A 25,644-nucleotide genomic window follows, 5' to 3' on the forward strand; every position below is an offset into this window, starting at 1 on the left:
CTGTAATGTTGGACTCCTCAGTGCTTGAGTCTCTTTCCTCTCCTTTTTAACATTTAGTATTTTTTCAACAAAGGACAAGAAAAGACTTTCTAGCAATTGGTCATCTTGGGGAAGGAGAATTCTGTTTGTGATAATTTTCAGGAACTTTTTATTTTTTTTAAATTACTCTACACTGTTACCTGTGCTTCCCTGAAAATAAGACCCTGTCTTATATTTTTTTGAACCCTGAAATAAATGCTTAGCCTTATTTTCAAGGAGGTCTTATTATTTTGGGGTGCATGGAGCAAGATGGGGCTCCTCTTGCCATTTTACCTGATTTCCAGCTCTGTCTCCCTAACCCTAACCAGAGGAAATGGCGGGGACCAGCTGCGCATGCCTTTAAATATTTTTGGGGAGGGCTTATTTTGTGGAAACAAGGTATTACACTGTTAATATTGCTGAATGTGTGCATATTTTCATTAGTCTTGACAGATTAAAATTTAAAATACATTTCAACGAGGATTTTAAGAGGACAAAACCATCAAAGTGGTGACTGAAACATCATACCTCTTATACAGTTCCTCCTTTGCTTCAGAAGGCTTTTGACCCAAACTTTCTGTGGTAGGTGGACAGATCCCTGGACAAATGAAAATAAATAATTATAGAAGAATAAATTTTTCATTTCATTTTTATAGGAGGTATAAAGACAAAAGAAACAAAGCCACTCAGCTAAATTACAAAGGAATCTACTGTATTTCAGAAGAAGAATGAAACAAAAAAACAAATCTATGAAATCTAAAATATTGGGTAAATAAATTGGTTATGAATTATGAACATGCTGAAATATTCCAGAGTGCCAACAGGAATAATGCAGAATTCTCACAACAAAAAAGCTATTACAAAGTTTGAAAAATCTAACAGCATATTATTATGGCTGAGAGGATACCATATACTCATGTAAATAATATACTCATATATACTCATGTAAATAATATACTCATGTAAATAATATTTCATCACAGAACATGCATCTAGTAGGATGGATTCATTAATTTATAAGTCATCCCTTAAATAAAAGGCACGCAATACCTGTGGACACCTTAGATTTCTCTTGAGATCGCTGGTCTAGTTTAGGTTGGCTTTTTTCCTTCATTCTATTTACTACATCTTCAGAAAGCTAGCCCAAATAAAAATAATAGTGGGAATGTAAGAAAGTTTACATCACACATTTTCTTAAAAGTTATGTTTTGATTAGTGATAAACACAATTGTCATGATTTATAAATTATAACAGATATATTCATAAATTATTAATCCAAAACCTGAAACAATAAATTCTGTTTTAGCATGAGTCATATACCAGGGAAGAAAGTAAGACTCGCAGTATCATATGGTACTTACAAGAAATTCAGTGCTAGTCGTAATGCAAAAATACTTACAAACACATAAAATAATTATTGACTAGTCAAAATGATTCATATGCTTGACTTGTCTTATTAAAGCTGTTATTAATTTGTCATGAAAGTTATATAAGCAGATATAAATTGAGATATTTTCTTAGGCTTACTGGCATATAATAGTTGCTAAATCAGAGATATCCAGCCTTAGCAGCTTTGAATTCTGTGGACTTCAACTCCCAGAACTCCCTAGTTTAATGATTATACTAGTACCTAGGGGTAAAATCCTAATTCAAGGGTTGAAACCAGGACCACTTTTTTTACAACTTCTCTCCCTGTTGATTAAGCAATGACACCTGGAGGGATCTAGGAAACAGGCTTCTCTGTTGTAATGCCTGCATTCTTTGCAGCTTCTCAGCTGTTCTTATTTTGCTCCCACTTATGCATTTTCAGAGAGCCCTAAAAATGCTTTTCTTCTAGCTCTTGAATTAGAGTCAGCCGCTCCAGGATGGGGATGATGTGAGGGATTGCTTCTTTTTTTCACCACATGGCATTTATATTTTTATATAGTTTTTTTCTGAGTTTTAATTCTGTGAAATTGGATAGAGATGGTTGGGTGGATGGACAGATGTTGGCTTTTTACAACTAAGGAATTTCAAGTTCTGAAATAAATGTACATGCAAAAATGTACATTAAATCCCAACAGCAATTACTTCCATAAAAAAAGTTTAAGGAAAGAGCATTCAACTTTTCCCTTAGTTTTAATCCTGGGGTTTACCCTCCACCCTCAACTTTTGCACAGCAGTGAAAAAATACACCATAGTTAGTTCATTTCAAACTGACTCCTTCCAAAACTTTTTCTTGCGGTATCTGGCATTGGAGTTTTAACTTTTACACTCATGCTTTTATATTAAAAACATGTTATTAAATATATCCGTGGTTTACTTAAACTTGTTTCTTAATTTTGGAGTGATCAGTGACTTACTATTTATACAGTCAGTCTATACTGTATATGCTCCATTACATTCTTTGTCCTCTAAAGTAAAATCTACAGTTATTACCTAAGCAAATCGTATTTTTAAAATATGATTTAAATTTAAATTTAGTTTGAGTTGTGTGGTTATAAACTGTTGGAGACACTGATTTTCCATACTCCTAATATACATGCATTGTCCCAGAAAATACATAATTATCTTTCTTGTGTAGAATATACATTAAAAATGTTCAGAGGCCTTATTGAACATACATTTGTGTTCTATTTGCACATTAAATGATTCAAGTCTTTTCTTTCTCAAGACACAACCACATATTTTTCAGGACTTTGGCTTGACCCTGCTAAAGTGTGCTAAAGGTTACCATCTTTGCCTATCATTTTTCTTTGAAAAATAATAAACCAGAGAGTGGAAGGAATTTGGTCTTTTCCTCCAGTGCTTTCCTTAATCTAACAAATGATGCTTGGGGTCAAAGTTGAAGTTTGGGGTTTTAAATTTGTCGGGGCCAAAATTATTTAATTTGATTTTAATCTATTTTTTAAATTTTGTATTGTATGTGTTTTTATTGTTTGGCTGTGCACCGCCCTGAGTCCTTCGGGAGTAGGGCAGTATAGAAATCTAATAAAATGAAATGAAAATGAAAATGCTAAAGCTGGGTTCAAATCCTTCAGTGTAGCCTTTGGTTAAAAAAACAAAACCTTCCATCAAGTCATTCAAAAAGTACTTTCCTTTGAAAAGTGGTATAAAGGTCAGGGGGATTACCAAGCTCTTTCCCACATTTCAACAGGGGCAGAAACCTTGTTATTACCATTTGTAATAACAAAGCCAAAGTCGGCAAGACACGCTTCTGTTAAAACCAACAAGAATTATGTAATATGTTCTTTTTACTAGGACCTGGTTAGGAAAAAGAAAGGGGAGGGCAAATCAGAACAGAATTTCTCAACCTTGGCAGCTTTAAGAGGTATGGACTTCAACTCCCAGAATTCCCAAGCCATGCCAATGGATAGCAATATACATCATGCTGGCTTGGGAGTTGAAGTCCACACCTCTTAAAGCAGCCAAGGTTGAGAAATAATGCAAGGTTGAACTGGCCCTTACCATTCAAACCCTGCCGCTCAGCACCCACACGCCTCCCCTCTGACGCCGTCCACCCACTCCGCCCTCTGGATTCCTCCCTAAGGGTGAACCTCCACTCACTCTGATGCCCTGCAACACCCGAACTTGCTCCTGCTCGTCCAGCTCGAAGGAGACCTTCCTGCTGCCATGGGTGCTCCCGCTTCCACCCATAGCAGCGCCCGAAAAAAAGAAAAAGAAAACTCGGAGGCGACTTCAAAATCAAGACAGCTACCTAGACAGCACGCTTCGCTCCACCCGCTTTATAAACTCGCTCCTGGTTGGCGAGCGCGGAGAAAGTCTCCAATAGCGCTACGCGGTCTTGGAGGCGGCCGTGAAGCATGCTGGAAGTCGTAGTCTTCCTTCTCCACATTCTCATCCAGGGATGATGTTGCTGCTGCTATTAAGCTAAATTGGATAAAATGATCCACACAATGAACCGGTTTAAGGTTACGTTTATCTCAACGATTGGACCGGAGATGAGACGCATCCTGAATTTAGGCTTTTTTTTTTCAGATGACGGAGGACACTTCTATCTCAAGATATATGCCGGCTGCAGATTTTAACTGCTTTTCAGCAAGACTAAACTTGCTTGCGATGCTATTTCTGCCTTCTGTTTCACCTAAACCTATCAGAATCAACTCATTGCTATCCATTGGCGCTGTATAGTTTGCAAATCCTGTGTAAATTTACACGTCACCAGTAGAGGGACAAAAAACAAGCCAGCCTGCTTTTTATTTTTCAAATATAAATAATGTTTTTCATTTTAACATATGTTCCAATATTACCAGAATGAAATTTCAGCTTTAATACCTGGATCAAATTCCTCCACCACACAGAACTCCTACAAAAAAAGCAAATAATTGAGCTAAAAAAATAAGCATAAAAAACATGACTTGTCCAATGATTTCATTAAAATTATTTAGTATTTAAATAATGCTTATTAAATATTGCACCATTTTATAAGCCCCCCCAAAAAAGTTGCTGCAAAAATAAAAAGATGGAGAATATAGAAATGTAATTAATAAATATTCAAATAAGCATGCATTGCAGTATTGGCATTGGCATCCTTCAGTCTCGAAAGACTATGGTATCGTTCTCTGGAAAGAGGTCCTAAAACAGCATCTAGTGTGATTAAAAAAGCCAATTCGAGAGTGGCAATCCTTCCACACTGAGGGCAGATACATTCTGTCCCCTGCCCAGCCCCCAGATTTCGCTGGTTCCTGGACTGCCTCTTTGCCTCAGCCTGCCGAACAAGTATCTCTTCAAATTGGAGAAGGCCATGCTACGTCTTTAGCCTCCAAGCTGAACAATCAGAGGTCAAGGTTTCCCAGTTGTTAATGTCCCTTCCCAGGGCCTTTAGGTCCCTCTTGCAGATATCCTTATATCGTAACTGTGGTCTCCCTCTGAGGCGCTTTCCCTGCACTAATTCTCCATACAGGAGATCATTGCAATTGCATCAAATGATCAAATGCATTGCACTGAATGCTTTATATACTGACATTAAATGCAATTCTACAGAATATGTCAGATGTAAATGCCTTATTCTGTAATGTGTAAATAATATATGAACGGGGTATCAGGGGTTAACTTATTCTTCACTGCTTAATGTATTCATGATTCACCACTCCCACATCTAGCTCCACCCATTGTATATATAAGGAGCTGTTTGTCCCCACTTACTTGCTTCTACCTATGAATATTCAGTGAATATAGAATGCCTATTGTAAATAAAAGGAGATATATTTAAACCTTTAACTCTTACTAAATTTATTGAGTCTGATCCTGAAAAATATTGCAACAAGCTGGTAGCAGAGGATGGTTAATTGACTCAATAAAAAAATTAAAAATGTCTAAAAAAGATAGGCCCAACACCAGGGCATACAGCAAAGAAATAGAAACAGAACAAGAAATAATCAACAAATCCACAAATGCGATTTCGAGAGAATCTGAAGAATACACCACTGAAGACGAAGAAATAATAGATGAAAATGATGATGAGGAGGAAATCGAAATAGAGAATAACGAACTCAGGTCAGAAATATTAAAACTATTGAAGAGCCAGAAGAACGATGAAAGCCTCATCGCGAACCTCCAAGATATGCTGAAGAACAGCGGAGCAGCGAGAGAGAAGCACATCACTAATGAAAAATCAAAAGACACCAAAATAGTGAGTGATATGACTACAGAAAATATTGCTGTGAAGAAGAAAACCGGTGATCCCGCGCGAAATTTTGAATGGCAGCCATCTTGGTTTCAACAGACCTCCAGGGTGAGCGAAGCAGAGCCAATCAGAAAGCTCAATTCAAAATTTCTGGCGCAAAAAACATCAGACAACGAAAATGAAAAAGAAGACTCTAACACCTCTGAAGAATCAGACTCGGAAAGTGAAGGGGATTCAACAAACAATCAAATAAAATCAGCAATGAAAACGCTTTTTGCCGCTTTTGGACCAAAACTAAGAATTACAAAAAAGCTAACGAAGAAGCGAGCGAGCAAGCCAACGCCTCAAGACCTGCCCGCTCCCATTCTGACTACGAGAGCGACGACGCCCGAACCCAGAGAGCCCTGCCGATACCGCCCCACGCCACAGACCGAAGCAAGCACCAACGCCGTCAAAGGAAGAAGAAGAGCAGCCGCCATCGTCAAGACTCCCAAAATCGAGCCAGAGACCAATTCGTCTGAGGAGGAGCAGAACGAGCGAGCCGCAACGAGGAGAACCTCTCACGACGACTCCACGGAAGAAATGAACAACGCGCATGCGCAAGACTACGCAGACGGTCCGGGAAGACATGAACTGGCGAGGAGACCGTGCAGACTCGTCGCGAGCATCCCCACGCCGTTTTGTAACTTTCTGCATTTGCGAGACCACGGACTACCTCAGGTTGTAAGTAATGGACATAATAATGTCGGAAATTTACCCAGTGACTTCCCAAAGCTAAGGATAGATGGCATTAATTTGCAAGAATGGTATCAGCAGCTCCAGGTTGTCTTTATGAAGGAAAACTTACTGTTTTTTATCACTAGTCCCCCAAAAAGACCTTGGACTCTAAAAATAGACTGCTTACACCATAGAGCATTTTTCTTATTAATATCTAGCGTGTCTCCTGCAATGTATCATAGCATTAAGCAAAATATGACTGTATCAGAAATTATTCAATGCATGTTCAATTTGTTTTACAGTGACAGTGTAGCTACCACCACAAGGATGTCTAAAGATTTCTTTTCATCTAGGATAAAACCAGGGGTTTCCATAAGTGAGCATTTAGTATCTTTAAACAAAATAAGAGCTGAGCTGCATTTAAGGGGGGAGGTGATTTCAGATCAAACAATGAAAAGTGTTATTATCAACTCACTTGATCCATCATGGGACAATTATATGTCACATTTAGACACAATCAATCTAGGATACTTATCCATAGAAAGTCTATCCAATAAATTAATAGCAGAAGACAATTCAAGAAGGAATCGTTCTAACAACCACATAGAACACAAACCATATAGGAAAGTAGCTTTCCAAGAAAAATACAGTGAAACATTTAAATGTCACAACTGTGGATCCAGGGAACACAATAGAAGAGATTGCTCCAAAATTTCAAAAGAAAGACATAGGTCAGAATATAGAAACAAATACAATTATAGACAGTCTTCCATGGATAGACATAGGTACAGAAGCCCACCAAATTACAAAGACAATAGAGGGGGCAGAGATAATTCTAAGGATAGAAAATCTGGTTCATTGAATGGATTAAATAAACAAGACAACACTAACACACAGCAGAATGAAAATAGTAATTGGCTTATTGATTCTGGAGCAACTAATCACACCACTAATAACAAAGATATATTGTCTTCATTTGTAGAAGATAAATTTGTAATAAAGGTAGCTAACCAAGAAAAGGTTCAAGTGTTAGGCAAAGGGAATGTAATACTGCCAGGTCTAGGGAAAATAGAGGGGGTATTGCTAATACCTGAAATACCTCATAACATACTAAGTGCCATAAAACTAAGTAGAGATTCTGATATTAACATAGTTTTTTCTAAAGGAAAGGCGACTTTAAAGAAAAATGAAATAGATATAGGCACTGTAATAATTAAAGGAGGTCTACCTTATCTAATAACAAAGGAAAAATGGTTACACAACATTGATTCAAATATAGAAGATTGTATTGAAGTAGATGATGGAAACATTAGCAACAGTGACAATGATGAATGTAAAATATCTCATGATCACAAAGGTGTACACAATGAAAAAAAACCAAAAATAGGTAAGCCAATTCATGATGAGTGTCACATCTTACATAGGAAGTTAGGACATGCCAGTTTTCCTGTAGTACAAAAAATGACTGAACACGCAGAAGGTGTCAAAATAAAAAATTGTGAAAACTATTTGGAATGCTCAGTATGTAAATCTACAAAACTAAAGACTAGCCCCAGGCCAAGAAAATCCACCAGATCAACCAACCAAATTTTTGATTTAGTACACATGGACTTAGTTGGTCCACTAACTCCATCAATCACTTATAGAAAACGTTACTTCTTAACCATAGTAGACGATTATAGCCGTTATGGATTTGTCTATACATTAAAACACAAGGATGAAACCTTCCAAAAATTTAAAGAATTTTATAAACGCATAGAAACGCAACACAATATCAGAATAAAACAAATTATGACAGATAGGGGATGTGAATTCATGTCTAAAGAATTCTCCCAATGGTTAAAGGACAAAGGAATGTTACATTACACGTCTAGTCCATTTTCTGCGTTCCAGAACGGGATTGCAGAGAGGAAGAACTCAACATTACAAACCATGATTAGATGCACATTGGAAGATGCTGGCTTAAGCAAACAATTCTGGTCAGAAGCCTTACATTATTCCAATTATACACAGAATAGAACCTGGTCCAGCATTGTAAATAAAACACCATATGAAGTAATGTATAATAGAAAACCAAAATTGGCGCACATGCACATATTTGGGGTCACTGCAGACGTACACATACCTAAGCAACTGAGAAGAAAGGGAGAAAACGTATCCAGAAGACTCAGATTTATGGGATATGAGACAGGTACTAAAGGATACAGATTCATTGATAGCAATAACAAATTTATAGTCTCCAGAACAGCTGTATTCCATGAACAGGCCAACTGGTCTAAAATACATCTTAATGAAATATTTCCAAGTGACAACAAAGATACAAAATCTCAAGAGAAAGAGACCATAGAAAAACAAAACATCAACAAATATAAAAACAAAACCAAAACATGGACAAATAGCCAACACAAAATAAAGACAGACACACTAACAAAAAAGGAAGTAAGATATTTGCATGATAACAATAGTAAACCTGAAAAAACAATTAGAAACACCAGAAATCAGATGCCAAATAGATATAAGGACTATATAATGCATATGGATGATGAGTCAAAGACACCTAATACATATGAGGAAGTGTTAAAACTCCCTCGTGAAGAAAAAGAAAAATGGGAATTAGCAATGAAAAAAGAAATGGAAAGCTTACAAGGACTAAATGTATTTACACCTGCAATCGCACCAAAGGATAAAACAATTATTGGTACCAGGTGGATATATAAAATTAAGAACTTAGAGGGAGGTAATACCCTATACAAAGCTAGACTAGTTGCACAAGGTTATGCACAGAAATATCCGAAGGATTACACTGACACGTATTCCCCTACTGTAAGAACCGAGAGTGTCAAAACAGCTCTAGTGGTAGCATCAGCACTTAATCTCGATGTATTCCAATATGACATACAGACTGCGTACCTACACGCAAAACTAGATAAGGAAATATATGTAAGAGCACCTCACAGTCAATACACTAACAGAAATGAGACTTGGTTGTTAAACAAGAGTTTATACGGGTTAAAACAATCTGGTAAACGATGGTATGATTGCTTAGTAAAAGTACTTAAAACCATGGACTTCAATGCCACCACTGCTGATAACTGTTTTTTCGTTAAAAAGGGTGATGATTACATGGAATTTGTATTGATTTATGTGGATGACATTTTATACATAGGAAAACATAAAGAGAGAAGAGAAACTTTTGTAACTAAGCTAAATGAACATTTCTCATTGAAATCTCTAGGCAAAGTAAACAAATATCTTGGTGTTCAAATTAATAAAACAAAAAGAGGGTTCAAACTTACTCAGAGAGATAAGATCATAGAGCTCTTAAACAAATGCAATCTAAGTAATGCCAAACCTTGCGATACTCCTATGCAAACTGACTTTCTAAGAAATACTGATGAATCATCCCCTGAATTCAAAGACAACACATTTTATAGATCAGTCATAGGTTCACTTCTTTATATATCAAATTGGACAAGACCAGATATCGCTTTACCCCTCAATTTATTATCCAGACATGTCAGCAAGCCAACAATGTATCACTGGGAAGCTGTTAAAAGAATATTAAGATATCTGAAAAGTACACTAGACTTTTGTTTAATGTTGGAACCTAACGATAATAAAGAACCAAAGCTTACATGTTATGCAGATGCAGACTGGGCTGGAGACACATCATGTAGAAAAAGTACATCTGGTTATATATTCCTCTTAAATGACTGTCCAGTTTACTGGTACACTGGTAAACAAGAATTAGTGGCCACTTCAACGACAGAAGCAGAATATGTTTGTTTATCTAAAGCTGCAAATAATCTTGTATGGTTTAATGATTTGATTTCAGATGTTTGGAAAAAACCTACTTTGCCTTTTGTTATGCATGAAGATAATAAAGCAGCTATTGAAATATCCAGATCTGACGCCATTGGACAAAGGTCCAGACACATAGACATAAAATTTAAACATGTGAGACAATTATCTCAGGATGGATTTATTAAAGCTGTGCATTGTGAGACTTCAGAACAATTAGCTGACATATTGACAAAACCTTTACCTACCAAGCAGCATAAATACTTAACTTCTAAATTATATGTTTTGTACTGTCCTGAATCTGAATGTAATTGGTGTTGTATAACGAATCGGCATTTAGAGGGGGATTTGTCAGATGTAAATGCCTTATTCTGTAATGTGTAAATAATATATGAACGGGGTATCAGGGGTTAACTTATTCTTCACTGCTTAATGTATTCATGATTCACCACTCCCACATCTAGCTCCACCCATTGTATATATAAGGAGCTGTTTGTCCCCACTTACTTGCTTCTACCTATGAATATTCAGTGAATATAGAATGCCTATTGTAAATAAAAGGAGATATATTTAAACCTTTAACTCTTACTAAATTTATTGAGTCTGATCCTGAAAAATATTGCAACAGAATATATACTGGAAGGCTGCAATTCATTAACTAAAAATGAGACTTGGGTGCAAAGAGAAAAATAAAAGTGAGAAAATGATAAACAATTATACATGAGTTAATTGTATTAATTAACTGAGTTAGTAACTAACTCATAGTTAATATTCCAAATTTCTATCTCTTAAGGTTGGTCTCCATTTTGAATGGTTGAAGTGACAATTTTAAATAAAATTTGGGTATCAAAAACTTGTGGCTTTCCAGATGTTGACAGATTGTTAGAAGCTGTGTATTGAGTCTCATTACTATACAGTATCCATTTGTTAATTTATAGCCTACCTTTCCTCTAGAGCAAAAGGTGGCCTAATTCTCCCATTTTCTTTCTCATAATGTTAACTCTGTAAGGTAAGGTCATTTGATAAGCTTGTAACTAATTATTCACTTAATTCTAAAATGGGCTGTCAACTACTGAGACAAACATAATGGTTACTGATACTGAACATACTGAGACAAAACATAATGTTATGTAACTGATAAAATCCAGTTGTTACTGGAGATGTTTCCATTTAAATACTTTCCATCTCTGATGGTATGATGAAATTTCATCCTTTCTTGCTTCTGAGCTTCCAAACATTTGTGCACTACACAATAAAGCTTCGGTTTTTTTAATTAAAATGGATCCATCAAATTTGGCAATTAAAAATAGATAAAAACATATCTTAAAATGTTGAAAGAGGAACATTTGTGCCTATTCCAACACAAAATAACAATTATATTTGAGATAGTGGCACAATGTGTGGCAACCAGAATGCTTAGGAAGTCATAATGAATATACCGGTAAATGCCTTTTATTTGATTCTGTTGTTTCTGATAGCACCTTAAAAAGGAATAAAAATTAAAGTTTCAAAATTCAAGGCACATTCAAAGCACAAACATTTAGCTGTTGTATTATAATGAAAGCTGACTGCCTCCACTGCAAAATAATAGAATATTTGTTATCTGTTTGAGTACATGAAGCAGCTAATTGTAGGCTTAGGAGAAGGAGTTTATTTCTTAATCTGCAAAGGGACTTGGTCTTGTATCACCATAGCAACCAGTATAAAGAAAACTTCCAATATTTACTAAACATGAAAAGAATGATAAAATTCAATTATTTAAATTCAAAATCAAAGGGCTAGCTATTGCCTACAGCAGTGTGTGTGTGTGTGTGCGTTTGTGTGTAAAATAATTTATTTCATAATTACAGTGGTTCTCCGTCCTCCACAACCAGTTTATTTTTTTACATATGTTTAAAAACATCTAATTCCAGACAACTCTGATCCAAACTGCAGTGGCAAGACTAGTTCCTCAATATTGTAATTCAGCAATTTATTTATTTATTTAAAATTTGATTTATATGCCACCCTTCTCGGGAGACTCAGGCCGGCTTACAATGCGTTAAGCAATAGCCTTTATACTTTTGTATATACCTGCTTAGTAGGGCTTTCGCCCCCCCCCAAAGCGGTGTTCTTTTTATACAAAGTCAGCTTATTGCCCCCACAATCCGGGTCCTCATTTTACCTACCTCGAAAGGATGGAAGGCTGAGTCAACCTTGAGCCTGGTGAGATTTGAACTTGCAATAATTGCAGGCAGCTAGTGCTACTTAACAGCACTTTAGTCTGCTGCGCCACCAAGGCTTTACACTAAATGCTGGTTACCATCTATAAAGCCCCACACAGCATAGGACTGGATTATTATTGGACCACCTTCTTCCAAGGGTATCTGTCTGTTCTACAACTCCAATAAGCCGCCTTGAGTCGCCATGGGCGAATAGGCGGCAATATAAATTAAATAAATAAATAATTAAATAAATAAATAATAAGGCGGGAACCATGTCATTTTACGGGGATGAAGGAGGCATGCCTTTTCCATGATGGTGCCTCTACCCTTACCACATTTATGTTATTTTTATTTAAAGGCCTTATTTGGCCACCTATCTCATACAATGATTCTGAGCAGCTCACAACAATCCATAAAGGAGCCAGTTTGGTCTAGTGGTTAAGGCACCAGGCTAGAAACCAGAAGACTGTGAATTCTAGTCCTGCCTTAGCCATGAAAGCCAGCTGGGTTACTTTGGGCCAATCACTCTCTCAGCTCAACCCATCTCACAGGGTTGTTGTGGGGAAAATAAGACGAGGGTGTGAGGGTGTGTTGGATATGTTAGTCGCTTTGGGTTGTTTGTAAAAATAATAAAGGTGGGATATAAATAAATACTTAAAAACAAAATAGGGCTGGTCTTAAAACAACCTGGAAACTTCAAATAGTATAGAAGTTACAGAAATATGATCAGTGAAAACTTAGGGATTTAATGGCTACTGTTATTTAATATGTATTCTATCTTCCTTTCAGCCAAAATAATAAATGCCATGCAAAAATCTAATCAGAACAGTCAGATTTAAGCAATTATTTTGCTTTAATATTATCAATCTGGATTTATAGGCTCGTTAATAAAACCCATTTTAACATTTTAACATGACACCCATGCCTCCTTTTCAGGGAACCATACTTTTTTAGCCAATATCATTTCTCTTGTTTTACTGTACAAGAATTAGCTTTTTCAGCAAATAAACATCTTCTTCTTGTGCCATATCCGTCACTGGACGTTGGCGATCATGTTTAACAATTAAACAATAGTGAATCTATTCTGAAAGTCCTTGAATATAATTGCAAATGTTAAGAGACATACAAACACAATTAAGAGTGAGGGTGATGAAACCCATTAATTTGCCACTTGTGAAACGTCACCTATGATCAATGTTTTCTCGTTTAACTCCCATGTATCTTATTCTGTATCCTATATGAAGACTTGACCCTCCCTCTTAATAAACATTTTCACTTTGCCTTAAGTATTCAGGATTTGTACTGTTGAAAGGAGCAAAATAAACCGTTTTGCAAAGTTAAGACTCTTCCAAATTCAAGATCAAGTTTTTATCAGCTCCAGGGCAAATTCAGGTGCCCGAGTTTTAAAGGGAACAATACGTTTTAAAGTAAGTTTGTTTTGAATTTATATTCTGTGCCATTCAGACTAATAATGGAACAAATTACTAGTATAAAATACTAGCTGTCTGGGGTTTTTTTTTCAAGCCCCATTCAAAATGTATTGCTGTTTAAAGTTTAAACAGCTTGCAGGACCCAATAATTGTATCCCACAGCCAAAGATAACCAGGGAAATGTGGTTTATTGTGGTTAAAGGAAGTTTTGCTTTCTCAGTTGTCAGCCAGCACCAATTTTGCAACTATTGATTTCATACTTTTTCATTTACCCAGATGTTTAATTATGGACCAGTGGAGTTGCTGCCATTTTTCATTGATCACAGTATTTTATACTTCTACAGACCTGGTATTCACGAAGATGAAGGACAAGTTTAATAAACAGACAGGAATTTCAAAAATAGTTCACTTTATTGAGCTAGGACTTACTCAAAGCAAGCACTGGGGAAAAAAGAATAGTTTTACCATAACTTCTTTGTATCTAGCTAAGCAACCTAAACTGGATCTGTTTCACCTGTGAATCCCAAAAGTAGTATGGCTAGTCCTCCACTAACGTTCGAAGTTACAATGGCACTGAAAAAAGTGACTTATGACCATTTTTGACACATGATTATTGCAGAATCCCCACAGTCACATGACCAAAATTCAGATGCTTGGCAACTGGCATATATTTATGACAGTTGCAGTGTCCCAGGGTCATGTGATCCCCTTTGCCATCTTCTGACAAGCAAAGTCAATGGGAAAGCCAAATTCGCTTAACAACCATATTACTAACTTAATACCTGCAGTGATTCACTTAACAACTGTGGCAAGAAAAGTTGTAAAATAGAGCAAAACTCACTTAGCAACTGTCTTGCTTAGCAACGAAAATTTTGGGCTCAACTGGGGTCATAAGTCGAGTGATCGTTTCCTTCTTCAATTTATCAATTTATATTTAAATAAATAACAAAGTTTAAGATTGTTCTTCTTCAAGGACATTTAATAAAATTTAAAATGATATCAAACCCAGGCTGATGTGACACTGAGCGCTATCTAAAGGTGTGATCACAATCTGAAAATACTACTCTAAAACGTAAGCCAAATTTGAGGAAAAATAAACTAAACAATGACTTTTCCCCTTAAAATAAAAGCATTTCATTACAGGATAGCAGGCTACCTTAGTTTGGGGGGAGGGGGATTAGCAGAAAAATATGGGGACATGCAGGCAGATCATCTATGGTGGGGGAGATGTCTTCATTTAAGTCAAAGATCATTTATTTTACAGACAAAAATATACATAGCTTTATTTTTAAAGTTTGTTCCAACATTTCATGAGACATGCAATACATTCACCTCCACAAACATTGTCCGTTTATGGATGGTATTTCGCTCTGAACATGGAAGGCATTATCTACACACACTTTAAAATCAGTATACTTGGAAAAAGACATTTCTTTCCCTTAGTGCAGTTTCTCCTCAGCAGCAGAAGACAAAGGTAGATATATAAAGAGGTGTTTAACAATCAAGTCATCATGGTGATGAACAACAGGATTCTACAGTGGAAAAGTGATCATAGTTGAGTGAGTGGCTGATATTTGATGCAGAACATGGTTAGTAAAAGTATCTGAAATGTCATCTCACCCCGATTCACATTATCCAAGATATCCTTCTTCATATTAAGAATCCTTTCATTTTGCAAATGCACCTTAATGTGCCAGAAGCTTTCTCCAACTTTATTCCTTCCAGGTCTGTGGGTTTATAACACCAATCTACTCTAATGAGAATAGCCCATGTAAGGATATTGGGGCATTCTGGCTGGGGAGGAGAAAGAGATTGGGATATCCTATAGAACTAGGGAATTGAGAAATTAATAAAAACTGACCAGTTGTCTGGGAATACAGGTTTTGTATGATCCGGCTCACATAATGCTGCAATAAATTCTCATTTCCGAACAGAGGTTTCCACCAGCCTAACTCCAATTAACACCATAAAGATTAATGAGGTGTCAATTACGAATTATGTAAGATTTCTTGCCACAAGACAATAATGCTGCTAACACCAGCAAGTCAAATTACAGTACCAAATTGTGATGCTTAGAAACAGCTGTCTGGCCCACAGCAAAATTAAAGACAAATTTTTGTTCTCTATCATATCAGAATGCCAATCTTCATTAACAACACATCCACATAGCAGTTTTAAGCACGAGTCTTCTTTTTCTGAATTTAGATCATTTTGACACTCTTAAAATCAAGGTCTTATGTACATTGGTGTTGGCTTGGCAAGCAGAAATCACAAATGGAAAAGGGGAAGAACATTTCTGCATTCAGGAGACAAAATGTTAATTTTTCTTTCTGTGCCTCAGTTCTAAAGAGGTTTCCTTAAAGCAAATCCTGTAATTTCAAAGAAAATTGCTGTGAGTTTCTGGAATCCTAACCTTATTCATCCATTTGTAGCATAAATGATCCTGAATTAATGCCATCGTAACAACAGGAAAAAGACATTCTGGTTTGTCACTCTTATTTTATGGAATTTTAATCCAATTAGCTGTGCCTACATTTGCCTCCTAGCCAGTCTCTATTCAAATAATTTTACTCACAGTTCGCACACTTAATTTAAGGGTGCCCATAATTATGCATTTTCCACTTAACCTTACAGCAAGAACATTAACAACAACAAAAGCTAGGCATAATGCATGGGCACAAAATGCAAGCTTTTTAAAATGTTTTAGATATGCTATTTTTCTTCTTGCCTTCAAAGTATAGCCAATCCTATATTAGATTATTCTCTTTCCAGAAACATCTTGATTATAATAAAAGAAATTAATATTCTTTTACTTTACTAATCTCATAGAAAAGCCCTCAGAAGTCTTCCAAATTCAGGCATTATCAACATCACTAATCATCAGCCAAGTGTTACCAAAGGTTTCAGAAAAACCAGATCCAACACTACCCTTATAATATAGTCTTAACCAGGAGGCCCAGACCACAACTAATATTATAAATAGTTTGTTTTTAATCTAGACCTCATAGTCACTTCAGGTTTGCATTCTATTTAGATGCTATCCCAAGCATCAATAGCAAGCTGTCTAAAACAGGCTCGTAAAATATTTTTATTTGCTCTTCTGCCCTTTTCATTTTAGAATTTCCATCCAAGCCATCTTCTCCCTACTCAATCCCATTTGCACAGACGTGCTGTTGGTCTTACAGTACATCATTCCATAACACTCACTTGGCTACATTCTCATTCTGAAAATTATACAGTGTATGAAACATGCCTGCATGTCAATAAATCACAGTAGTTCAGTAGCACAGCAATGTGTTCCAGAGACCTTTCCTTGCTGACTACTTTCCTTCCCTGTCCTTCTAGATGTAAGTTCTTTTTAAAATACAACATACTCCCAACTTCCCTGGGAAGAATTATGAGATGCTCAAAAGCTTCTAGAGTTCTCTCACCTCCATTTCAAGCATAGGCCAGTTGCCCAAAATGTAGGAACTATGCTATTATCCTCCAATTCCACAGTGAAGGTTACTGCTGGGAATTTGAACTTGTTGGGAATATAAATAATAACTAAATCAAACCTAAAAATAAAATAAAATGCGAACAAGGCATTCCAACCTTAATTTCAAAGTGTTTGTGGGTGGGTGTATATCCGAAGGAACAATCAATATTCCTGGTAGAATGTGCATTTTATCACGAACAAAAGGTGACAAACGGTCTAACCATGTAGATTTGGAATGCCAAGAATATGAAAAGTCAGCATTTATGCATGTCTGAAATGAAGCTGATCTGTATGTTGTCTCACAAAAATGAGTATTGTCCTTCCAGGAAGACTACAGTTGCCCATTTTATGTTCGATACAGAGTTCAAATGTCTTTTTTTTAAAAAAAAAAAACACGTCCAATGAAAGAGAAGACAAATACATTAGAGTTCCAAAAGATTATCTGAATGGAGCAATGGATGCAAGAGAAAGTTATTCTTTCAACCACATCTGCCTTTAGGAGTTAATGGCTTTCCATCGATCACTGTCAATGCTATTGATGCTGCCCACATGGTACGGCATGGAAGCAACGTCGTCCAGGTATGCCGTGGTGTCAATCTGAGTGCTGGAGTAGAAGCCAGAATCTAGCCCTTCTTTTTTGGTTACCCCATAAGCATGGGGAAGATGCACATCGACATCCTCAGGTTCATCCACCTGGCATTTGTAGGAGAAGAGGATCTTTGGTTCAGACCTAAAATAATGAGAAAGACAAGGAGTAGCTCCTCTAGTTCTTTATTTGAATTAGGTTAAGTTTTGAGTTTTCCCTAGCGCTGGGAAAAGAAGCTCTGGTATTATCTAACTTTAACAGGCATAAAAATACTTATATCTAACTCATCAAGTAATAAAAACAGACTAATGCTTTGCTTTCTCTAAAAATCACGTTACGTATATTGTAATTAAAATTAAAACCACCCAGAGTAAACTGTCCAGAGTTAAATATGAGATGGGCAGCTATATAAATTGGAATTAATTAATTAATTAATTAAAATACCCCCCTCAAGCAACAACATGGTGAAAATGTTGTTTCAGAATGCTCCTTTTTTATACTCTTAGTTAATTACCACAATGCTCAGCTTTAAAAAAAAATGATATATGCCTATGGCATTATTTCCCTGTGCTATCTGCTACAAGGAACAGCTGTGTGAAGCAGAGAAAAGGTTGTGCTTCTGCCCTTTGAATAGAGAGATTACCAGCTGATGTGGTTTGTCCATTAAATTCAGGAACCCTCTTCCTTTTCACTAAGCAATCCTACAAATACATTTCCAGTAAATCAAAAGCTAACTATAAAAAATATGCAAGTCCTGGACAAATCTGCCTGGACATAAAACAGACAGAATAATTGATCAGCAATTTAAGAGCAATTTAAATTATTTCAAGTATTTCTCAATTCCCCCATGTGGCCACCAGATGGCAGTCTAAATTCAATAGATATTCTTTTAGAACACTGGCAAAAAGAATTCCTGGTATTTACTAACCCTGGGAGTTAGAATTGCTTTATTCTGTTCACCAGTTTAGCTAAACCACACTTTAATTTTTTTTTTAATGGCCTTATTGTCTCCATTTCACAGAGCAACATAATGCATATGTGTTGCTGGATGGGAAATTTTGGGAATTGAAATCCAAGACTTAGAAACATTGACATAAAGGAAAACTTGAATTTAGAGCACTTAGAAACTAGTGGCTTGGTGGGCTTGGTGTGGCTTGGTGGGTGTGGCAGGGGAAGGATACTGCAAAATCCCCATTCCCTCCCCACTCCTGGGGGAAGGATACTGCAAAATCCCCATTCCCTCCCCACTCCTGGGGGAAGGATATTGCAAAATCTCCATTTTCTGGGGCCAGCCAGAGGTGGTATTTGCCGGTTCTCTGAATTGCTTAAAATTTCCACCACCGGTTCTCCAGAACCTGTTAGAACCTGCTGGATTTCACCCCTGCAGTGTAACCCAACTAAAATATTCTAACTTTTTAGATAAAGAATAGATTCAAATGATTCAATTCAGGTTACTCTGCTTTTAAAAAAAAAAAATTGTTAAAGTTACTTAAAAATGATGGTTACACAATTTTAAATGTTGAGATTATCTTATTGATTTATACAGGTGATCCTCAATTTATAACCATTCATTTAGCAACAGTTTGAAATTACAACAGCACTGAAAAAAGTGACTTACAACAGGGCCTCACACTTATGGCCACTGCAGCATCCCCTTGGTCATATGATTAAAATTTAAGTGATTGGCCACCTAGCATGCGTTTACGGTTGCAGCATCTTGGTATGTGATCGCCATTTTGTGACCTCCCCACCTGGCTTCCAGCAAGCAAAGTCAATGGAGAAGCCAGGTGACCGCACGTTTCGCTTAACAACTGCACCAGGTGACTGTATGATTCACTTAACAACTGCAGTGATTTGCTTAACAACCCTGTCAGAAAAGGTTGTAAAATCAGATGTGACTCACACAACTATGTTTCCATTAAGCAGTGGAAATTCTAGTCCCAACTATGATGGAAAATAGAGGATTTCCTATATGCTTTTTTAAAATGCTGTTCTCATTACTGTTATTGGAAGTTTCAGTTCCATTACTGTATAATGAGGAAGTTATTTATCTGCTGTAGTCTAAATTTCCCTGGCCACATAAAAAAACAAGATTAAGGGACTAATAACAAAATAAATGGAAAAAGCTTACCCGAAGAAACTTTTCAGAAATGCCACATAGATGAGTGGAGCAAAAAAGCTGAAGTAGAGGAAGGTGGTGGCATCCACACAGCTGTGAACAGATAAAATACAAAAACATTTAGCATCTGCTTCTGCACTGCTAACATGCATGGCATGGGCTCAGTTTTCAGGAAAGACTTGTATTCCTTGACAAGAGAGAAGCCAAGAAAGAAGGCTTAGTAAATATATGCTTTCAGAGGGGACGGTTCCCAGACCCGGCTTCTTCCTTCAAAGGCCCCCAGGCAGTCAAGGTCAGAGTGTCTAGGATACTTTCAGAGTTTCACCACAAAAAGGTCTTTTATCACACAATGTTTGCACAGCCTAGGGGACAAAGGGGCCACAAACATCGTTCAATGACTGCACTAAACCTATCCTCAATAATGCTTAGGGCCATCAGGTCTCTCTCCCTTTTTTTTGTTTTTTGTTACATCATAGCACAGCGATTGCCAAATCAAAATATCCTCAAAACAAATCACAATATTATTCTCCAGCTGTAAGGTTATCTACACCCAACTGCTAAGGAATAAATGAATGCTGCTCTTGTACCACAAAATGAGTACAAGCACATCCAGTTTCTCTTAAAGCAAAGGAGTGTGTGTATCTCTAGGGGTACTGAAAGTAGCTTTGTCGTCTAAGCTTTTTTTAATTTATCCAATTTCTAGGCTGCCCATTCCAAAAATAACTTCAGGGGGGCTTTACAAAATTTCCAATAGAAAAAAACGGCTACTGCTTAAAAGCATTGTAAGCCGCCCTGAGTCTCCAGAGAAGGGCGGCATATAAATCGAACTAATAAATAAATAAATAAATATATAAATATATAAACTCACAATTACCTGAAACGAACCAAAAAAAACCTATCTTCTCTATGGCACCCAATCTACTGCCACCCCAATGCAAGGCTGAGGAAAAAGCCGTATTTTTAGGGCTTTTTCGGAAACATGGGTTGAGCAGAGCAAAGCTCTGGAGAGATTCTGTCTCAGGGTGCAGGTGCTGTAACTGAGGGGAGCAGCTTCCTGGGTGCCAGTAAATGCCATTCGTTAAAAACTACTTATTTTTCCACAGTTCACTTTTTTCATTGCTTTTAACAGTGTTTGTTGTAAGATGGGTGACTATATAAATGTTTTAAACAATCAAACACAGTCATGGCAAGGAAGTCTGGGGTTCCTGTAGCTTTTTCCTTTACTGGTTTATTTTCCATGAGAAGTTTAGTTTGTGAATTCATGCTCACAACCTTACTTGTGTAGGAGACTAAAACGAAGTCTGAATCCTGTCCCTTCCCACTCCATTTAGCACCTACTTTAAATTTGTCACTTTCGTTAAATCCATCACCAGTACAGGATATTGACAGCAAGGTGTTTACAGTAGGCATAAACTGAATGTGGTAATCCGGATTTTCCATACGACTGAGCCAAGCAGACAGTAGCTCTTAATGGTGCCTCTCAGCGCTTTGCACATGTTCTGCTAACTTGTTTCTATTACTTTAACAGAAGTTAGCAGTTGCTAATTTCACTTCCAGTTGGAGTTAAGTTTTATTAAGTGGTATATAATTTTCAGAAGGAGAATGAAGTTAAGTGGTGTAACCTACACAGAGGTCTGCTAAGTAGGCTTCTTATAAGAAGTGAGCCAATGCTCCTTAGGGTACTTGATAATGCAGTTCCCAAATCCATGAGGAAGAATAGTAAATCATTCTTTTATAAGAAAAATAGCTCTTTTACAGGGGAAAAAGGGGGTCTTCTGTGGGAGTCTCTGTTTTTGCTTTTCTTTTTCCTCTTCAGTGGACCAGACCTTCCTCTGTGACCTAACCTGGTCTCCCCCTTGTTATTTGCACTGGCCAAATGTTTGGGAGGTTGGCCTAAGGCCAAACACACACAACGTTGAGATCAAATTGACTGCCTGTGCCGCCCAGCTCCAATGTCACTCAGTTTCAACTAGGGAAGGAGGAGCTCCTGGCCTAAGAAACCCGCAAGAAGATTCTCACATGCTCCCAGGACGAAGATGAAAAATTAATGTATTTGCCATGGCAACTATAAGTACAAGAAAGTAGCATGCCACCAGATGAATTACTCCAGGCTCCAAAGAACATTCTCCCTGCATGTGAAATAAAGGGGGAGATCTTTGACTCACTGTTTGGTTCAGCCTGCTTAAACAAAGCAGTGCTCAAAGCAACAGGGACCAAATGTCTTGATTTCCTCCCACTGACCTTTACAAAGATAAGAGAAGGACAGAGACAAAAGAGATTTAAGAATCAGCCTACAGTGATTACTCTATAATATGGAATAGAATTCACTTCCCATCAAAAGGAGGAAAGGGCCCGGGGCAGAAATGATGGCTTCCATATGTAATGGCAGAAAAAAGACTCCAAGGGGCCACCCCTGAGGGCACGACCGGGATGGGAAAAGAGCTGTCCCTCAGTAACTTCAGAGTCTGTACTGAAAAAGCTAATCTTTGATGAAAAAATTGGCTGGAAACCGTTTGTCCCCACCAAAAAGTCATTTGATGGTTCTATGGCTCTATCAGACTTCAGAATACCTACCATAAGCCTTCAATCATACCCGCACAGAGCAGAGCACTGCCGATACCTTGCACTAAATTGAGCACAGCAAGAATTCCTGCATAGATATAGAAACTCTTCCTTGCTGGAAAAACACAAGAGACAGAAACAACAATTTACTGAATGAATTTAAAAAAAAAAAAAAAGGAATACAGGAAACCCAGCACTGAAAGCACTTGAGCACAAAATGCCAATTTCACAGCACTTTCCATTTATGATTGGACCATCTAATTATGTGCAATTTTAACATAATTTGAATTTGCTCATTCTCCTACTGCTTCTTCCTATTATGGTCTCAAAGGCCATCCTGAACGGCACTCATCCATTTCATTTCTTCCACTGCACTTGAAGGTTAACCTCATTATAAAGTTAAGAAAGACCACAATGATATATTTCATGCTACGTGTAACCACAGTTTAAAACTGTAAAATTGAAAGCAGGAAAGGGGGAGTCATTTGAAAACACCCGTGGCACAGCTGCTTCTCTCACCAAGAACATATTTTACCTGGTATGAAATAAAGAACATCCAAATTAGGTGATCTATTGCAGATTTCATGTGCTACAAGATTTGCTTTTCCCAAGAAGGGTCTTGGGTCCCGTCCCCCGTCCAACCTGTTCTCCCCCCGCTCCCCAGGTGAAATAACAGGTGCAAAAATCTTATCTCAAGTGCAGAAGGCCCTGAGGCCAGTAAGCTGATGACTGCACTTAGTGCCAACTTCTATAACTCTCCCCAATTTGGAGCATGCTTTTGTTATCAGTTACCTCAAGGAAGAATAGATTCAGTGCTACTATAGCTACACCTGTAAACTTCCCTGGGCCTTTAAAAAAGAAAATGCTTGGGTTTGACATGCAAGACAGCAGCAGTAGCCGCCCCCTGCCTTTGGGAACTATGGAAATCCTAACACTGCAGAACTGAACAAAATAGACTAGCTTGAAGAGAGAAAAGTTAACTTACATGGCAGAGAAATACGATCCTTCAAGGGAGTTTTGGGAAGCATCACCACAAAGGAATAAACCTATCATGAAGAGAAACAGCAGATGGATGGGTATAGAGGCTGTTAATGGCAGACAGAGAGTATCCGAGATCCTGCCTTATTTTATTTGGGACTATATTGTTGTATTTACAAGCTATTGATAAGATTTTTAAAAGGCAACTTTAATTATCCAGGAAAAATGCCAATGTTTTGGTGCTCAAAAAAGTCTACTTCCCTACTTACCAGAAAGAAGAAACTAGAGCTGGCAAGCCAGAAATGCCTTCCTCCGTGGCTATAAATATTAAAATCTTCTGCTGAGAGTTGAGCATCGGGATAACGGATTTCCAGAGTTCCCTGAAGATTGATAGGGAGCAATGAGAAAGGACATTCTGTAAATGTTTACAAAAATGCTCCTATTTTCATTCTGGTGAAATGAAATTTGATCACTGAAAAGCTAGCGCTTTCCATCACACCGTCCATCACACCGTCTCTCAGCCTATTTTGCAATATGGAAGCTTCAAAATATTTGCTGTACCTGGAACAATGTTAGCCTTTGGATTTAATTCCCAGGATAGAGATAGAGACAAATGAGATTCCATTAATGTACTTTAGATTGCTCCCATGTTACTTGGTGAAATTAAAAAAAGAGCCGTAATAGTTATGGTAGAAGAAAATGGCACCTACAATAATTTAAGTAACATTATATATTTAAAATAACCCTAACCTTGACCAGGATTTGACAGGAAGTCACTGATTTCCTGATTTTACAACTCCTGTATTTGCTTCTTCTATACCAAACAGAAATCTCATAGTTTGGCTGCAAAAGAATCTTTATGGCAGAGAAAATGACATCCTACAAAACAGTCTATTTATTCACTTGTATCTTTGTTTCCAGATTTATATCCTACCACAATTGTACTACACACTCTATAATTCACAATAATAAACAAAGCACAATAATCAAACAAACATAGCTTATTAATACATTAAAACATCCCAACATAATATATGGAATCCAAACCCCAAAGTCCCCCCAAAAGCTCTATTTTTAACTTTTTCCAGAAGCTAATAGCCAGACCTCTATTGGGAGATAATTTCAGAAAGTCAACCACATCATGGGAAAACACTTCGATAGTTTGCCCATCCCCTGCCCCCAGCACCTGAAAATGAGGAACAACTAGCTGCTTCTCTTGGCATGATCAAAAGTGTTAGACTAACTCAGGGGACAGATGCAGTCTTGCAGAAAATTTAGCACCAAAAACTATGCAAGTTAAAACCAGCAGAAAGAACTGGTTGTCCACTATCAATGAGAAGGGTAGGATGACACTTAGAGCCATGATGGTCCTAACTCGCTCTTTTTTTCTGGCTTCTTTCTCCTGACCTTTGCACAAATTAATGAAGTCTTGGCAGCATGCACAATGGCTTAGATATCAAATGCTTATTGTATGTTTATACAATTGCTACCTCTGGCTTGAGAATCACTGGCTTCTACCTCAATCCTCTCAACATCTTAAAGTTTGCATGTTAGATGCCTTATTCTTACCAGCATTAGACAAGGCAATATAGTAATGAAAGCTTAGTTAGTGCTTCATGCAAAGCCAGCCAGTGTGATTTGTACACCATGATATATGCCAGTGGTTTAGTCAATAAACTATTAAGCAAACCATGGCTTAGTGCAATTTATCAACTTGGGATTCTTGAACTCAAAATAACATTCAAGAGGATTATTTCCTTCCCAGCTTGTCACAAAATATATCTTAAGTGGTTTCCAGTTTTATTTTACTTTATACCATCTCCTAGAATTTTGTAGCAAAGAATTGCCTTTCCTTGAGAGCATAACCTAGACAGGCAGGTGTTTCTCCCTTAATGATGCTTACTTGTGTCACCGAGTAGGCCAACGACAGAACAGTGGTGATAGCCAGGACACGCTTGACACTGGATTTGCTCTCCAGGTGACCTAATTGAACAAAGATCATACTTGGAATCAATCCCTGAACAGCTTAGAGTGCCTGCCTTTCACATCAATCTACTCAGAGCTTTTTAAACGTCTAAATCCAAGAATCCAGAATTCATTTTAACTATTTACAGGTCACAGAACT

General features: G+C 37.2%; 2 protein-coding genes across 2 annotated transcripts in view; both read right to left on the reverse strand.

The window, feature by feature from the left end:
• CHCHD6 (coiled-coil-helix-coiled-coil-helix domain containing 6) overlaps positions 1-3,728 on the reverse strand; it is a 250,182-nt gene extending 246,454 nt beyond the window's left edge. Inside the window, exons 1-3 of the mRNA XM_070933610.1 lie at positions 3,565-3,728; positions 1,069-1,156; positions 547-616 (exon numbers count right to left, since the gene is read on the reverse strand). Of these exons, the coding sequence (XP_070789711.1) occupies positions 547-616; positions 1,069-1,156; positions 3,565-3,654 (248 nt within the window). The 5' untranslated portion in view covers positions 3,655-3,728. The remainder of the gene's footprint in view (positions 1-546; positions 617-1,068; positions 1,157-3,564) is intronic.
• A 10,460-nt stretch (positions 3,729-14,188) lies between these two features.
• TPRA1 (transmembrane protein adipocyte associated 1) overlaps positions 14,189-25,644 on the reverse strand; it is a 30,383-nt gene continuing 18,927 nt past the window's right edge. The window contains exons 6-11 of the mRNA XM_070936905.1: positions 25,423-25,502; positions 23,789-23,899; positions 23,527-23,587; positions 22,554-22,656; positions 19,992-20,072; positions 14,189-18,004 (exon numbers count right to left, since the gene is read on the reverse strand). Of these exons, the coding sequence (XP_070793006.1) occupies positions 17,770-18,004; positions 19,992-20,072; positions 22,554-22,656; positions 23,527-23,587; positions 23,789-23,899; positions 25,423-25,502 (671 nt within the window). The 3' untranslated portion in view covers positions 14,189-17,769. The remainder of the gene's footprint in view (positions 18,005-19,991; positions 20,073-22,553; positions 22,657-23,526; positions 23,588-23,788; positions 23,900-25,422; positions 25,503-25,644) is intronic.

This window comes from Pituophis catenifer, unplaced genomic scaffold (assembly GCF_029215685.1).
Source record: "Pituophis catenifer annectens isolate HBS135680 unplaced genomic scaffold, rPitCat1.0.hap2 SCAF_2, whole genome shotgun sequence".
Classification (NCBI taxonomy): domain Eukaryota; kingdom Metazoa; phylum Chordata; class Lepidosauria; order Squamata; family Colubridae; genus Pituophis; species Pituophis catenifer.